The following is a 17848-nucleotide window of genomic DNA, read 5'->3' as shown; positions in this document are numbered from 1 at the left end:
GTTGGATTTTCACTGAGTAGTTCTTTTCTTTCGTTCAGTGTTGTGCTACACTGGAAACTTAATTTCCTAGTGACTAAAATGGTATTTTTAGACAATGAGCCTTCTGATCTCACAGGGACAGATAATGCTTTGACTCTGGGATAAGTGTAGAGGTCAAAGGTCGTTTATATGTTCCGTCTGGGTAAGCATACTGTTGCTCGGTGACATCATGGTGTCCACAAACTTCTCAAAGATTGTGTGAATGTGTGTGTGGGTAAGTGCACGTGTTTTGATTCAGGCATTTTTCGGACATTATCTGACTGTCAGCCGTTGGCGTGAGCTGTAGTTAACGTTTGTTAGAGCTCTGGTTTTAAGCGTCCTGTAGGATTGTGCGTGTGTGTGTTTTGCTGATGTGTGTTTTTGAGTGTGCACTCTTGGGTTCCATTTTACTCTGCAAGTTTTTAATGCTTCAAAAATGGCTGAAAAGCAAGGATTACTCCCCCTATTTCTGGCTTTCCCTCCCTTTTCCCTCTATTTCTCTCCTACTCCTGTTCTCTTTGTCTTTTCCTCTTTCAATCTTGGTCTCTCTGAGTTTTCTCCTTCGCTCTCCTCCTCTTTTGTATTTCTGTCTGTCTTTTTCTTCCGGCGTAGGGGGGGCGTTTCGGTGCACGCATGTTGAAAAAAGTGTTTCTTTTAGGGAATTGGCTGTGAGCCACTAATAAAATCATCTCTTTCATATTCCTGAGCCATTAGCCAGTGTGTCATTGGCATTCCGTCTGTGTTTAACAGATCTTCGGGAATGTTCATCTGTGTGTGCCGGCTCGGGGATCATTTTTCTTTGCTCAATTTGATATGCATGTGTGGCCTGCTAAAATCAATGTTATTATCACAGTTAATTCCAGTGTGTCTGGACAGAACAGTGATATTTTCATGTTGTTAAAATCATGTTTATGAAATGAAGAGGAAAATGGCAAGCTGATTATCTAAGGGGGTAAAAAAAATCTTTCAATAAAGCTGTGAATGATAGATGGGGTTCAAATTGTTGAAGGTAGCGCTTGCTTTTTTATGGTTCTCTGCCTGTTGTCATGGAAATGCAATGCCACAGTGCTGCATTTTTAAGTTAAAAGCATATTTGATTCACCTTGCAGTAAATTCACATTGGACTAGCTAAATGTAGTATTAGTAACAAATAGTAACATTTGTGTTGGAAGACATTTATATTGTTTATGCAGAAATGCAGTCAAAACGATTATGCAGGGATGATATACAAGTTTGGGGTCAGAAATATTTTTTTTAGCGCTTTTGTAAGAAGTCTCCTATGTTTACCAAGGCTTATATATATATATATATATATATATATGAATATATATATATATATATATATATATATAGCTATATATATATATATATATATATATATGAATTTTTTAATCAAAAATACAGTAAAACGTTGATATGAAATAATACAAAATTTAAACTGTTTTCTATTTTAATATATTTTAATGTAATGCCATTTATTCCTGTGATGGCAAACCTGAATTTTCAGCAGTCATTACTGCTGATTTGGTGAAATCAAGAAACATTTCTTCTTCTTCTTATTATTATTATTATCAATGTTGTGCTGATTTTTTTCAGGATTCTTTGATGAGCAGGAATTTTGAAAAGCTGCATTTATTTGAATTTTTTTTTTTGTAACATTATAAATGTTTTTACTGTCATTTTTGACAGACTTGAATTTTGAAAAGCTGCATTGTAAAAGTAAAACTTACTGACCCCAAACTTCTGAATGATACTGTAACACTTGTCCCACTACATATTGTGATGCATAAAAACATTCCATTTAAAACAATAATCAATGTATTTTTCATTTTAAACTTAACAAAAAGTATAAATAGTGTTAGTTATTGTTAATAATAAAGTAAAACTTTTTTATTTGTATTATTAGTAATTAAGATAGATTTTTTTTATTAGTGGTAATGAATTTAAGATAGTTTTTGTGTTAGGACTGTGCAATTATTAAAAAAACTGTTTGTTTGTTTTTGGATTGTGCTATTGTTAGTTATACAATAATCGAGATAAAACAATTATTGCGCACCATTCCACCCCCTTTTGCAGCGCTGCACTTTCGTTCCTCCATAAAAGCCCAATTTCCTGTGCAAATCTGTAAAATCATGTAATGTGACTTTTGCAAAATGGGACGTGCTTGATTTATCTAAGTATATTTATTCATGTTTTTAAAAGCGTGAAAGAGAGCTCACGCTGCTCCTCAGGAAGATATATGCGCTTAGACACGGAACAGAACACAGACATGTAAAGTCATCTTTTAGCTCAAGGTGCGCGCCTAAACGGTCAAATACACACAAAAATGTGTCAAAATGTATAACTTGGTGATTATTCATATCGCATTACCGAATATCGGCACATGTCTAACGTAAAGAGTTGAGAATGAAAATATGCATGTAAAAACTGATTTATACTCGACGCTTCCGCAAGTTTGCTGTAATTTCTGATTTATAATCGGAGGTTGCACGAGTTCAGGGCGATTCTAGCTGAACATGCATGTCTGTGCCGGCATCTGTGTGAAACAGAAACAGTTTAATGTTAAGTTCAAACTCCATCAGGTGCTTTTTGACGCTTTGACGGAAAACAATGCATAGTTGTTGTTTTTTTTTGTTTTGTTTTTTGCATAGTTTGCATAGTTAAAGGCTTTTTAATTGAAGTATGCTTTAATTCTATTGTATAAAACTAGAAATAGAATTCATTTAGATACTATTTATACACTATTTGCTTAAAGTTGTCCTGGTTTTGATGCAAAATAAACACAAAAGCTTAAGATTATTTTAATCAGTTTGTACATAAAGAAATTATTAAGTCATCAACTCATTCATCACGCGAGAAATCTTGTACCGGTAAATGACTTAATCTCACTGGTGATTCCTGATGGTTTTATAGGACAATTACTCCTCGTCGCCCCCTGTTGTTTCAAAGAATAGTACAACGGCGAACGGTAAATTGGATCCGTGCGACTCTTAAAGGGTGATTAAACCCCCCCCCCGTTTCAGCACTGGTTGGTTCTCACTACAGTTTTAAAAAATTATAAAATGTGGGCATGGTGCACAGCGGAGTGGATGAGGGGGAAGAGGGGAGACAGACAACACACACAGCTTCACGTTCAAACAGTTTCATTTCGCTCCCTTCGAGTTAAAAACACAAATAAATGCACAGCCATTTGCACTCAGCATCAAAAAACATTTATATGAACACGCTGTTGCACCACTGAGAACTTTTAAGGCTTATTATGTGGTGTTTATATAAGACTTTTGACAGGTTGTCACAGAGATGTAAAAATGGTCATGCTCACCAAGTAAATTAATCATGTTTGTGCTGAACACTCTTATTCGATTCATGAACATTTCTCTTAGTTAATGTGTGCAATATCATCTCGCAGTCTGAAACGTCTGTCATAGCAAATCAACACATGCTGTTGTGAATAATTAAACAAAGCGTCTTCTCATAGAATAAGAACACACAGTTTCATGTATAATTTAATAGACACCAACGCGTCATCGATGTACTATAGTCCATTGCCATGTCACAAATTATGACGTCAACACAATGTAGATTTTAAACCCGGAAGATGAAAATAGCGCAAAAAAGCTTCAAATTAACCAGTTTTCTCCAACAGTTAAAATTATCGGATGCTAACATTGTATTCTATGATGTGAAACACAAAAACCTCTGCTAAATCTCAGAAAAAGTAGGCTGGGGTTTCATAACCCTTTAAAGTGACAACAGGTTATTTTCCTGCTGCTAATGTGTGCTTATTAATCAAACAACAAAAGACAAATTCAAAGTCATGCACTGCTCTTAAGGGAAGGATTTTTGTAGCTTTAATAAGAAACAAAAAGTTTAATTCTTACAGTGAAGACTATGCTGTTTTATTTTACATTTGATTATTAATTTCTGAAGTAGGCTGTAAACTGCTTGAGACTTGCATAAAAAAACACTAAAGCACATTTTGTTTAATTTGTATCTTTTTATTCAATTGTATTTGCTTTTTTATTACTGACAGTTTAATTATTTTAAATAATTTTGAGGACTTTGTGTTTAAAAAAATCTAAAATCTAGTGAAACATTTTTATTTACAAATAAAAGTGAATGTCTAAATAAAGTGTGTATATATATATATATATATATATATATATATATATATATATATATATATATACTATAAAATTATGCGAGTCCGCATAGAAAAGTTAGTACAAAAGGAAGAGAATTTGATATGTGGTGTATTAAATCTGTGCGTTAGTTTATTGAGCCTTTTCTTTTAACAGTTTTAAACCTCAGTCACTGTGTGCTCTTGAAGAGAGTTTAATCATTTTGACTGTGGTAACCAAATGCAACATGCAGTTTGATTGCTGAATGGAGGATGAAAGACTGCCGCAGCGGAAAAAAGAGTTTAAGCAAACTTGAATTTAATGACTTAAATATTAATCTGTACCTCACATTAAACTATGGAACAGCTTCAGAACACTTGAAATATAGTGCACCAAAACTTTTTGGTGCTTTATCATGTTTTTGTGCCTTTCGTGGGGCTCAACAATAGCACAGAATAGTATACGCACAATATCGGTCTCGTCTGACCGATACCCGATCCGCAGAAAATGCCAGTTTCTCAGCCAATACCGATCCTGAGTATCCGATCGATGCATCTCTAATTACAATATTGACCAAAATTACAATATTACAATATTAATTACAATATTGCCCTAGCCTGAATAGCTATTTGGATATTGATTAGTATCATCCAATTGCCCATTGTATGTAGAAATCTAAAAGATCTAAAGTAAAAAAGGAAAGTTATTTCAGAGGAAAAGGGAAGTATTTTTTTCTTTGTTATAACATGCATGGATGAGTTTTTCACAATAAGACCAGGAACATGAAGTAAAGTAATAAAGTAAATAGAGTGCATTTTGATTTCATGCTGACTTTATGAGCAAGGTAAATTTCCAAAGTGGTTTTGGATGCATAAAACAATAAGGTTGTTTAAGGGGGACATCAGTTTCGTTTTTGGTTATTTCCACTCAATCTTAGGTAATGTGCTTCTCTTGGTGCAGACCAAAGTTGCTATCTGAAGTTATGTAATTGTATTAAGTAAATTTAAATGACTTGATATGTCCATCTTTAGAAGACCTGGGAGGACTGTTTTAACTTCAGATGTTTGGCCATATAGCTCTGCTTGAGTTAATTAATTTGCAAAACACTTGACTAAATTCTAGTGGATTTTATTCGGCTGCACAGAGACCAAACTTTCTAAAGAGAACTTCTGAAGGGAGGCTGAGTCTGAAAATCATTCTAACGCATGACTCTGGCAGGGTCTGAGGGGTTACCATGTGTGGTGTGTATCCTCAGGGTTCGGACGACTGTTTGGTGAAGATCTGGGCAACGGATAATGGGCGTTTGCTGGCGACACTGAGAGGTCATGCGGCAGAGATTTCAGACATGGCTGTGAATTATGAGAACACCCTGCTGGCAGCCGGCAGCTGTGATAAAATGATCAGAGTATGGTGCCTGCAGACCTGTGCCCCGCTGGCAGTACTGGAGGGCCACACGGCATCCATCACATCATTACAGGTGTGTGACACATTTACAGTCACATTTTAACACAGACACAATGTTATTAGACATGAATTAGAAATTCACCAGTACAAAGGATTCCGTTTAAAATTTAACAGTAGTTTCTTACAATAAAAGTGTTTTTAGTGGTGGTTTTTTAGGTCTTTTTTTGTGGTAACACAATAAATTACTGCAAAAGATGACCACATTGCACACCATTGTAAGATAATAGTGTAAACAGTCATTATTATGGTGATTAATGTTCCCTATGGCTGGGAACTTGGACCTTTTGATTGATTTTCTCCCAGCCAGTGTTACAGAACTCAATTGTTTGTACATGGGAAAAAATAAACTAAGCATTGTGATTGATTGTTTTATGTTATAATGCAAAAATATACTCTTTATAAACAATTAACCTTAATAGTACCCTGGTTGAAATAGTGCTGTTGTAAGAAGGCAAACTTTTATTATGCGTTGTAAACCAGGCCAGCAATTCAAGTTTATTTGATTAGCGCTTTTCATAATACTTGTTGCTTCAAAGCAGCTTTAAAGAAAATGCTTGTTTCAATGTTGCAATTAGTAGTAAAATAAATAGTACTAAAACAACACAACAGCATAATTTATTCAATCTGCATTGCATGCTAGGAACCTAAGTGCCAGCATGGCACAGTATACAGAGATTATTGTAATGCAGACACAGCTAATTATTGTGTGTAGAGCACAACGCTGCTGCATTACAGTCACTTCCTGATCCTGTTCACTGTGAAGTCAAAATAGAGAGTTAATTATAATAAACTGCAAAACTACTATAAAAATGATTGTAAAGTTCTAGTAGCCAGATGTACACTACTATATATATATATATAGTAGTTGTTTGTATAGTTATATTAGCCAGTTTACACTACTGTATATAGTTTTTTTATTCATTAATACAGTAATATTGTGAAATATTATTACAGTTTAAAATAAGTTTTCTATTTTGAATAAAGCAGTTGTGCTGCTTAATATATTTGTGGAAACTGTGATAAGTTTTGTCAGGATTATTTGATGAATAGAAAGTTCAAAATGTGTTTATGTATTTGAATAAACAACATTTATATCAAACAGAAATCTGTTATTATAGATTGCATAAAATACATAAATATCTTTACTGTTACTTTTGATCAGTTTAATGCATCCTTGCTGAATAAAATGACTCTCTCAAAAACAAAAAAAAACTTACTGACCCCAAACTTTTACATTAAATTTACAATACATGTTTTGCAGTGTATATAATCGCACACCCACTCACAGATTCAATGTTTAATGTGTTGTAATCCTGGTTTGGCTGTTTGCGTGTGTGTGTGTAGTTTTCTCCTCTGTGCAGTGGAAATAGGAGGTTCCTGTCCTCCACTGGAGCTGACGGCACCATCTGTTTCTGGCAGTGGGATGCACGCACGCTCAAATTTGGGTGAGTTTCCTTTATTCTTGCACACATCTGTGGGGTTTTCAGCTCTCTTTGCCATTCAGAGCAAGTATTTAAAGCGCTTTTTGATTAGTTGAATTAATGCAAAGGAGAAACATGTAATTATGGCATGCAGTTTTCTTTTGAACCTAACTAAAATATATGTTTCAGTGTTTTCATTTTTCATTAATTATTTTTGCAGTTCCATTTTAGTGCAGATATTACACCTTTCACCCTTAATAATGGTCATAAAAATATATTTTGGCACTCATTGTGTTTCTGTGTGTTTTATATGTGTGTACAGACAGCGACCCAGCAAATTCATCGAGCGGCCCAGACCAGGCGTGCAGATGATCTGTTCCTCTTTTAGTGCCGGTAGGTCAGAAGTTTCAAAGCTTTTTTCTCACCTCTACCTGTTCTCATTTTATCAGTAATACTCAATCATTCACAGCCTGTCACAGGAACCCATGTGACAAAATGCTGTTGTTACATTACTGAGCTTGTAGTAAAGCCTAGTGTTTTCAAAAATGGGACAGAGAGTCTTTTTGGAGATTAGAGACACTGTTTAGTGGTATCTGCCAGTTTGTGTAACTGCTTACCATATGACAGATGATATGTGATCTAATATATCATATGAGAATTGAATGGAATAAAACGTGTGAGAAAATCTATATTTATTAGGGCTGTCAACATAATGCATAGTTCTGTGTGAACGGCCCCTAAATCTTTCTTGGACAGATTGACAAATTTGATTAAAGGGATTGCTGTGGACTGTAGATCAGTGATAGGATAAAAGTAAATTGTATGGAAATAAAACAAACAATATTGACTCTAATTCCCTTTGTCAATGATTTTGTTTGCCTCATTACCTTAATTTTGGGGCTGTTCTAAGCAAATATTTATGTATGTGATTAATTGCAGTTAATTTGATAAATTCACCTGCAAATTTTGTAATTCAGCTTCAAATTGGAATCGGCTAACAGCCGTGATATTTAAGACTCATGCCCATGATTATATGAATGCATGTGGTCCTATAGAAGCGTGATATTAAGTGATTATTTATTTCCATGTTTTGATTGTTCTGAAAGCTAATAGCAGATTACAGAGTGACAGTGGATTGTTTGGCTTAAACATTTTTCTGCAAGTGATGCTATAAATATCCTGTTGTCAGACAGATATGACAGACTTTTTAAAAAGAGTGTTCAGCACTGCAGGAGCTCTTCAAATACACATTACTGAAGAAAGGAAACACTCAGCTGGCTTTTACCCAGATAGACACATACACACTTACACAAAGATAGAAACATATTCTAGTTCTTTGCTCTTCATGTCTTTGGAAATACACGTTCTGAATTCATCTGAGCTATTTGAGTTTCTTGTTCATGAATGCAATATTGTAATTATTGCTGATACTTGAAAATTGACAAACGTTTGTTAATGATGGATTTTTCTGGTTTATATGCTCATTAGTGTTGTGTTATTTGATAATGATGATGATGATGTAATTTCTGTAATGTTAAGTGATATTTGATGATATTTCAGGTGGCATGTTCCTCGCGACAGGCAGCACTGATCACATCATTAGGGTTTATTACTTTGGAGATGGACAACCAGAGAAGATATCTGAGCTGGAGTCTCACACTGTATGTAATGCTTTTTGTGTGTTGTTTGCATTTTGTGTGTGCGTGCGTGCGTGTGTTTGAGGCTGTTTACACTTCAATAATATTAGTTAGTAATACTGTAAAATTGTACATATATAATAGTAATATAAAATAAATTGCATATTTCTTCAATTAATATTTGTTCATTGCCTATATTTAGTCATTTTATCCTCATAAATAAATTAAAATAAATGCATTTAACAGAGGCATTAGTATCGGCATTAGTTAGCCTTTATTCACAGTACTTAGCAAAAAAGGATGGCATTAAACAAATATTTAAAATATACCTTTTTTTATGTTGTTTCTACATTCATTTGGCGATTCAGTGTGAAGATATATTTGTGATTACAAAGTTTTTAATAATATGTTTAATTACAGAAAAATGTGCAGTTAATTAGTTAATTATAACTTTCATCTTTGATTAATTGAAAAGCACTAACGTATAAAATAGCTTCAACCTGAAAAAAATTGTAGCATTTTTAAAATTGTGTGTGTATCAACGTATGGTTTTAAAACACCTCATTTTCATTCTCTTTACTGGATTCAGTATTGCAGGAATTCATTATTATTTTGAGGTTCCCCCTCATGTTTTTTAATGACTTCATCTTTTTCCTCAGGATAAAGTCGACAGCATCCAGTTCTCCCATGGTGGCGATCGGTGAGCAACACTGGCTCCATTTATCTGTGTACATGAGCGATTGTGAGAGAGCGTGTGTGTTTATATGTCAGGTTTGTTGGATTAATGGAACCTGGAGGTTCTTATTACTACAAGCTGATGTTGTCAGCAGAAAAAAACGCCCTTGTTCCTAACACACAAACATGCATTTCAGATACACATCATACAAGTATTCAGGTGCATGAAATGTCTTTCTACTTAAACAACAGGCATGTGTCAGTTACTCATGCACACCAGTTCTTTATTCAGTCTCTGCAAGCTCTTTTATGTTCCTCACTCGCTCTACTTTAATGAGCAAGTGTTTTTGCATTGGGGGAGGGGGGAAATAGAGAGTGTGACAGAGGAGAAGAGGGAGAAAAGGAGGAGTAAGAGAGAGAAGGAGAGTAATAAGAAGGAAAGGTCTGTAACAGGTCCCTAAGGAATTAAAAAGATGGATGTTCACATGAACAGATTCTTTGCACCGAAGGAGACAGCATCCAGTGTTACATATGTAAGAAGGGAAGAAATCTCACCAATCAATAGAACTGCAGAGTGCACTGTCAAAAAGAAGATGAGTAGATTGCACACAGTAACAGGCAATGCACAATCTTATTTAACGGAGTAATACACTCTGACTCATTTATAGATCCACGCTACCTCAGATTAATACACTCCTACGTTGTTGCAAAATAAATACATTGAGTCACAACCTCACTACCTTGCAGTGTAATGCAATTTTTGCCTTTTATAGAGTGAAAATTGTATGTTACCGCTTTATAGACTGCAAAATGATTTTCTTAATCAGTGTTTTGGAATGGTTTTTTTTTTTTTTTTTAGTACAAATATCTAAATATCCCCAGATAAATTTACTTGACAAGGGCAATTGTGTAAGATGTTAAGACTTAAGAAAATATGTCTTAACAAAATTTTGTGAGGATAATATGGTTAAAAACTTTTAAAAAATTGCAAACAGGCTAAGATATTCATTTATTTTTTTTATTTTTTTTTGAGGGGGGGGGGTATAATTCAGTATGTATTCTCTGAAAACGAAATTATACAATTTTACTTCCCATTGTTTTAAATATGTTTAGATATTGTTACTGGAAAACAATCCATTACTGTTTGAGAAAATAATTTTTTTGCTGTTCACATGCAGCATACATCACTGTTTTATAAAGCGGTGCACATACGCATACACAATTTATGCAAATGTAAACACATTAATACTGCGCCAGTGGAGGCCTTAAAGGTACAGTAGCAAAAACTGACCATATAATTTTAAGGGTCAGAGAGAGGGAAAATTATCATAATTAAATTATGAGTGGTTTTAGTGCAAAATCAAACATTGAGTGATTGTTTTTTATCTCAAGGAAGCTGATAAAATATTGTGTTCTGTATGAGCACATCGCATGCCTTATAGCAGGGGTCGGCACATATAACAGTGGCACGCAGAGGGATAATCGCTGGAATGCATGAGCAGTAGGGAAAACGTGCATTTTGAGGTATAGTCACACAGCCTGTTAGGAGCTAAAAATACTATTAAAGTGTGAGAATGAACTTGTGCTAGTCTATGGATGCACACGCGACCGCTGCACAAACTAGGCGCTTCAGATCAAACCCTCAGCGGTCTAACAGCGCTCGTCAATGTCAAAATAACTGAGACGGCCAATCAAATCAAAGTAGGCGGGTTTACTGTTCACAGAAGCAGAGCGTGAGGCATCAGTTTAATGTTAAAGAGAACGAGGTAAGATGAAGCTGCAAATCATTTAATATTAGTCAACTTTTAACGATACGTTTTACGATAGAAATGTTAAATGACCAACAGCTATAATAGCCAGTGATGCAAAATTTTCTCAAATATGGCCATTTTGAGAGAGAGAGAGATTGTCTACATCTGTGTCTCTCTCTACAAACAATGAAGCTGAGTTTAGTTACTTAAAAAAAAAATTTTTTACCCCCCCTTTACTGAGAAATATAATGTAGCGATTCAGTAGCGATTAATAAAAGTCACATGGCAGCGCTGACAACAAGTTTATGAGCTTCTGAATGTTACTTTTTGCACAGCAATCTCAGATCTCTGTGTGCGAGTGGTGTGTGTGCGTGCGCATCAGTTAAAGCAGCGCATTAATACAGAATGGTGATTAAATTGAACTGTGTTAATGCATTGGCTTGGTCACACACAAATTGGCTTTGTTGAGTACGGTCACACTGTATATCTGTTATTCAAGAAACTTTTGAAAAGTTTAAAAAACAATTTATGAAAAAATCTTCAGAAAATATTTGCATGAAGATCAATAGGCCTGTGCTTTGGCACAGTGGTTAACCAGAAAAATTAAAAATGGCACGTCGTGCCGAAAAGGTTGCCGACCCCTGCCTTACAGTGTAATACATAGTCAACAATGCAACATTTTACTAAACATTTTAGGGCAGCAATGAAGTTTTCAATTTTAGTGGATTACATTTTTATCAGTGTGCCACATTAATTCCATTTCATGTATATTGGTATAGATGACATTTTTGAGCATAAACCTCTGCGTGTGTAGGTTTGTGAGTGGCAGTAGAGACGGCACAGCGCGGGTATGGCAGCTGCAGCAGCAGGACTGGCGAAGCATTCTCCTGGATATGGCCACTAAACTACCTGGGTATGATAAATGTTAATCACTGTTCAAAAGAATGGCTCAATTAATTGTGCATTAATGTTACATTTTGTTTGCTAAACAATTGATCATTAGCCACATAATTACTTTGAAGTCTCGTGAGGGCAATTGATTCTGACCGCACAGGAGTGACTGAGATGCAACAAGAACAGAATCGCTATGCAACTCCAACAATGAATTCATAATCTATTTGAAAAACTGATCTTCTTAACTAAATAAAACAATGTAGAACTATAAGCAAACAAATCCCATCTGGGTTTGATTTTTTTTTTTTTTTTTTTGATAAATTAGTCTTCAGGTGCACTTTTCTCATTAACTGATAAAAGTCTCATCAGTCTGTAGAAACAAACATTCAGTTATCTGCATGTTGACGTGTAAACTTTGACAATCCTAGTCAAATTACAGTGGGGGAGTCACACTAAAATGTGCAAGTCTGGAATTCAAAATGTAATTTATAGCTAGAAATAAGCAGAACGTTTTTAAACAAATAAACCTTATGACATAAAAAAGAAAAACGATTACTCTAAGATTCTTAGACATTCTAGTAATTCATGTTAAATGTTAATTCAAAATTGATATTCTGATAATATAATTTGAATGCATGTTTATGTGTCTTTCTGTAGGCTGGTTTGTCTCTCATTGCTCTTGCTCTTTAAATGTAGACCAACTGTAGAGCAAAGTTAGAAATGTCACACTATTTTGAAAAAAAAAGTAATTTTCTTATTTTCTGTCTTTTTAGCAAGTACAACCCTCCACCTTTAGAGGACAAAGTTACCAAACTGAAGGTGACTATGGTGGCCTGGGATTGCAATGACAACACAGTCATTACCGCTGCGAACAACTTGACATTGAAAGTGTGGAACTCTTACACAGGGAACCTTATTCATGTATTGATGGTAAGAGTGTAAAGATCTCTTCAGAATGACTGAAAGGAGGCAATATTTAATAAATAATGTTGTCGTTATGGCTTTTCACCCACAGGGCCATGAGGATGAGGTGTTTGTGTTGGAGCCACATCCATTTGATTCTAGAGTGCTTTTCTCTGCTGGGCACGATGGAAACGCAATCGTCTGGGATCTGGCAAGAGGAGTCAAAATACGCTCTTACTTTAACATGGTAAACTAACTGGCAACACTCCATTTCAGATTGCATCACAAATCTATGCAAATCTTTTGATTTATTGTTGTTTATTGTGTCTCACAAACATTCTTTCTCTATGTGTGTGTTTGTGTATAGATCGAGGGTCAGGGCCACGGTGCGGTCTTTGACTGTAAGTGCTCTCCAGATGGGCAGCATTTTGCTTGCACGGACTCCCACGGTCACCTGCTCATCTTTGGCTTCGGCTCTAGCAGCAGATACGACAAAGTAATGAATGTCTATATCTGTCTCAGAACCTATTTTAAGAATGAAATATTAGCATTCTATTTGCTGCATTTTGCTCACTCTGATTTGAATAATATATTGTCACATTGTCACATGACCTAATCGCATTGCATGTTTAATTCAGTCAGTGGTTCCATTTAAATTCTAGTTTAAGTTTTAGTAATTTTGTTATGTTCTTTTTTTGTCATTTTTATGTACTTTTTAATATTTAATATTTTTAATATTTAGCTTTAATTCAGTTTTAATTTGAGAAATTTTAATACTTCAACTTAACCTTGTTTATATTAATTAGTTTTCAAGGCAATGTTTTTTTCATCAAATATTTATATTTTATTTTATTTTATTTTATTTCAGCTTTATTTCAAATACTAAAAAGGATTTTTAATAGTTTTCATTTTAGTTAACAATAACAACAGATAAGCCAATAACTCACCAAAATGGTCCTGATTAATGGACAGTGTTAGTATTCTGTATCGGAATACATTAAAAAATAAAACACTAAAAACTCAAATAATTTTTTTAAGTAAATTTAGGCATCACAACATTATAATGTACAGTATGAAAATGGATGTTCATTGTGATATTTGCTAAAGATTATATTTAACAGAGTTAATAAACTATTAAAAATCAGTCAATAACTGTCAATAACTAATATGTAGTGCAACTGTAGCATTAGTAATAAGAATAATATGGTTCTGTGTTCAGTACTGCCTCTGTCTGTTTGTCCTGTTTGTCTTATTTGGTTAGTATATGTGTATTTGATGTGAATGCATCCATTGTTCTGTTCTCTAGATAGCAGATCAGATGTTCTTCCACACTGATTATCGGCCGCTTATCCGTGACGCCCATAACTTCGTGCTGGATGAACAGACCCAGCAGGCACCTCACCTCATGCCCCCACCATTCCTGGTGGATGTGGACGGGAATCCTCACCCTCCACGCTACCAGAGACTGGTTCCAGGCAGAGAGAACTGCAGAGAGGAACAGCTCATACCCCAGATGGGGCTCACATCATCAGGTAAGAACCGCAAACAGACAGTGTATCTTTGTTCCCTTTTTTGTGTTTTTATTATTAAAGTAATTATTGCCTATTTGTTTATACAAATATACACCTGCGGTCTGTCACTGAACACTAATAAAGTGTTCAAATGTCTCTGTATTTGTTTCTTATATCCTCACTCAGGGCTGAATCAGGTGGTTAGTCAGCAGGCTGCAGAAGGCTCTAGTCCTCTTGATAGTATGATCCAGAGACTACAGCAAGAGCAGGACCAGAGGCTGGGTTCTGACAGCAGAGCAAACAGAGGTAACGCACACATTTTTTGTAAAGTAGTGTAGTGATAAAATCCTAAAATGTTTGATATCAATCAACAACGGTGAAATTTCATGATTCTTGATGCCAATTTATTTTTCACATTTATTAAATTACTTATATAGTTAAAAGTACTTTATATAATAATTATACATTTATAATAAATCAAAACAATTGTGTTAAAAATGATAATGTAGTTTATTGATGCAATTTTGTTTTTAATGATAATTAAAGTTTTATTTCAGTTTCGCTTTTGTATTCATTTTGGTTTTAGTCAACAATAAAAGTGAATAAGACTAATTAAAATAGCAAACAGCACTTGATGTTTTTCAGCCATACTGTATCAATTATTCAAGTAAATTAAAAAATACCAAAAGTAATGAAATGTAAACTAAAAATTGTTGCAGTATATTATAAAAACAAAACAAAAACAATAAACAGCTTATTTTAAAAAAAGAAAAGAAACTCACACATGCATTCAACAGTGTATAGTTAAAACTACTGAAAAGCCAGACAATGTAATTTGTCTGCATTTTTCATGTTTTTCAAAGCAACTTGACAAGGAATAGTGCCTTACAAACCTATAAATTATAAAAATGTCATCAGATGACCTCTGTTAACCGTTGGGGGGGTGATTGTAAAACTGTTGATAGTAGTGTTGATGCTCATTGCATGTCTGGTTTGTGTGTGTAGGATCCGTCAGTTCTCCCACAGAAGTCTCTTCTCCACCTAACGTGGGTCTGAGACGCAGTGGACAGATCGAAGGTGTTCGCCAGATGCACAGTAATGCTCCACGCAGTGAGATCGCCACCGAGAGAGACCTGGTAGCCTGGAGTCGACGGGTCCTCGTTCCTGAACTATCACCAGCTGTAGCATGGTAAAACACACAGAAATAGAGTTGACACCAAAAGTCTGAGACTGCACTGCTAATCTCAGGGCTTAAATTTCGGCGCAGGATTGTGGGGATTGCGCATAATTCTACTGTTTCCCGCAGTTTCCACGCTTGTAACGCAAGAAGTTCCTGCAAATATTTCAGCGTAAAAGACGCTCAGGAAAGATGACGGAATGTATCATTTGCACGTGCTTTTGAGTCTTACAGTTTAAGCATTCAAGTACTCAATTCAGTACTTGCTCACTCTCTGTAAGACTGCTTTCTGTGATTTCTTACCCAAAGCGTGCACACATAGAGCCGCATCTGAGAGTGTGCGACTACAGAATGAAGTTGTGTTGCATCTTATTGTGCGTAAATGGCCAAATAACAAAATTATGTCAAAATACCCATCTTGATGAGTATGCACGTAAACTCGATTTATACTAAACATTGTCAGTATATAGTCTATAAAGTGAATGTAAACAGTTGAGAGTAGGGCTGCAACTAACGATTATTTTGATAATCGATTAATCGGTCGATTATTTTTACGATTAATCGATGAATCGGTTTATGTACTTATATTTTAGTTTTTGCCCCATTTTTTTTTTTTCCCCAAGTAAATTATTAACAAAGGGTCTTTATCATTCAACATAGAGATTTTAACCATTTTGCATTGTCATATCCTCATCAAAAACATACCTGGAGTTGTGTTTTATTATTATGTTAGTTATCCTTTGTCGAACTCACTGACCCATACTCTACTCTAGCAAATTTCACAAGGAGATTTCAAATAATGTTTTCACCATGGCAGTAACGTTAGGGCTCCTAAAGTAGTTTGAACATCTCGAACAAAGCTTATTAAGGAATCTTTCAGAACATATTTTCACGAAGAATAAGAATAAGAATAAAACAGAATAAAATTGCAGTAAAATTGCATTTTATTATTTTTTTTTCCTGTAAACACACAGCTTATACCTGGGAAAAGCTTTTATAGCTTATGCTGTGAAACTGTAAACAATCCTTCGAATAAAGTGCCAATGGGCATGAAACCTGAATGGAACTCACATTTTAAAATAAAACTTAAGTAAAATCCATCAGAGAGGTTGTCCAGAAAAAAAATTGGGACACACAAAACAAAACCTGCTGTGTGAAAAGGGGGCAGTGAATACTTAACAAAAAAGTTGATTTAACATTAACCTCTCTGTCAGTCATAATTAGGCTGCAAGACTGAATTACGAACTGGTAAAACGACAAAGCTTTAAATGTTAATTGTTAAAAAGCAATGTTTCAGCTTTTACGACTAAACATTTGCAAACAACATTGTACTGCAGAATCTACACCAAATAAATTCTGCACACTGTGATTTTTCATCGGATTTAAATATGTAGTGTCCTTATAACTGCAAAATTCAAAAATGTAATAAAGCCAATAAAATGTTAACAAAACCGCTTATGCCTGAACTGACAGGAATTCGACTACCTGTGGGAAATAAGGTGAAACTATTCACTCAGTACTTGAGAAAAACTTTGCATTGCAGTTTGTCCAATGTTCAGGGCTTAACAGTTAGGCTTGATCTCTTTTTAGAGGAGATGTTTCCTGCCGCAGTTTACAGGTTTACTCTTCTTTTTTTGAAGGCTCAAAGTAAAGTGCTCCCACATGACTTCGTCCGATTAGTTTTTATCTTTTGTCCTTTTTTCTTTTTCTTTCTCGAGCTTACTCCACTGTGCCTTCACGCTGAATGCTGCAGACAGAGATGACGCTGTGCGGGAAGCACGTGAACATAAAACGAGGCCAGCTATTGGCTAGTCGCTACTTCTCCTGCTGTATTGGCAGTAAAAACCTCCGGTGGCTTTACTGCCACACTTTGGTCACCGCAGATTTAAAATATCACGAAAATGAGCCGCTTTACGGTAAAAAATTATTTAGCAACGAATCGATTACTAAATTAGTTGACAACTATTTTAATAATCGATTTTAATCGATTAAATCGATTAGTTGTTTCAGCTCTAGTTGAGAGACAAAAATTATGTGTAAAAGTTAGATCCGTGCATGAAGTCTTAAAGAGACAGCAACCTAAATAAACCTGCTGCTGTCTGTTTATTTATACATTGAAGACTAACGAGTGTTATTTTAAAGTTAAATAGATTATTCAGTTTCTGTGGTATTTCTGTACCTGAATATTTTTGTTATACCTCCCTGAAAAAGTAATTAACAGTTGATTTTAGTTGTATCTTGTTATTGTTTTTGTTTGTGCTGTTGCTTGTCATTTA

General features: G+C 34.8%; 1 protein-coding gene across 2 annotated transcripts in view; it reads left to right on the top strand.

Moving 5' to 3' along the window:
* Nucleotides 1-17848, top strand: part of LOC109073221 (PH-interacting protein-like) — a 39990-nt gene that overhangs the window by 7236 nt on the left and 14906 nt on the right. For both annotated transcript variants that reach the window (XM_042713399.1, XM_042713398.1), the window contains exons 8-19: nucleotides 5395-5616; nucleotides 6948-7048; nucleotides 7347-7417; nucleotides 8585-8685; nucleotides 9321-9361; nucleotides 11902-12000; nucleotides 12755-12911; nucleotides 12997-13131; nucleotides 13252-13380; nucleotides 14191-14416; nucleotides 14582-14701; nucleotides 15401-15584. In XM_042713399.1, coding sequence (XP_042569333.1) covers nucleotides 5395-5616; nucleotides 6948-7048; nucleotides 7347-7417; nucleotides 8585-8685; nucleotides 9321-9361; nucleotides 11902-12000; nucleotides 12755-12911; nucleotides 12997-13131; nucleotides 13252-13380; nucleotides 14191-14416; nucleotides 14582-14701; nucleotides 15401-15584 — 1586 coding nt within the window. The remainder of the gene's footprint in view (nucleotides 1-5394; nucleotides 5617-6947; nucleotides 7049-7346; nucleotides 7418-8584; nucleotides 8686-9320; nucleotides 9362-11901; nucleotides 12001-12754; nucleotides 12912-12996; nucleotides 13132-13251; nucleotides 13381-14190; nucleotides 14417-14581; nucleotides 14702-15400; nucleotides 15585-17848) is intronic.

This window comes from Cyprinus carpio, chromosome A23 (genome assembly GCF_018340385.1).
Source record: "Cyprinus carpio isolate SPL01 chromosome A23, ASM1834038v1, whole genome shotgun sequence".
Lineage (NCBI taxonomy): Eukaryota > Metazoa > Chordata > Actinopteri > Cypriniformes > Cyprinidae > Cyprinus > Cyprinus carpio.
This window is presented reverse-complemented; position numbering and strand designations above follow the sequence as displayed.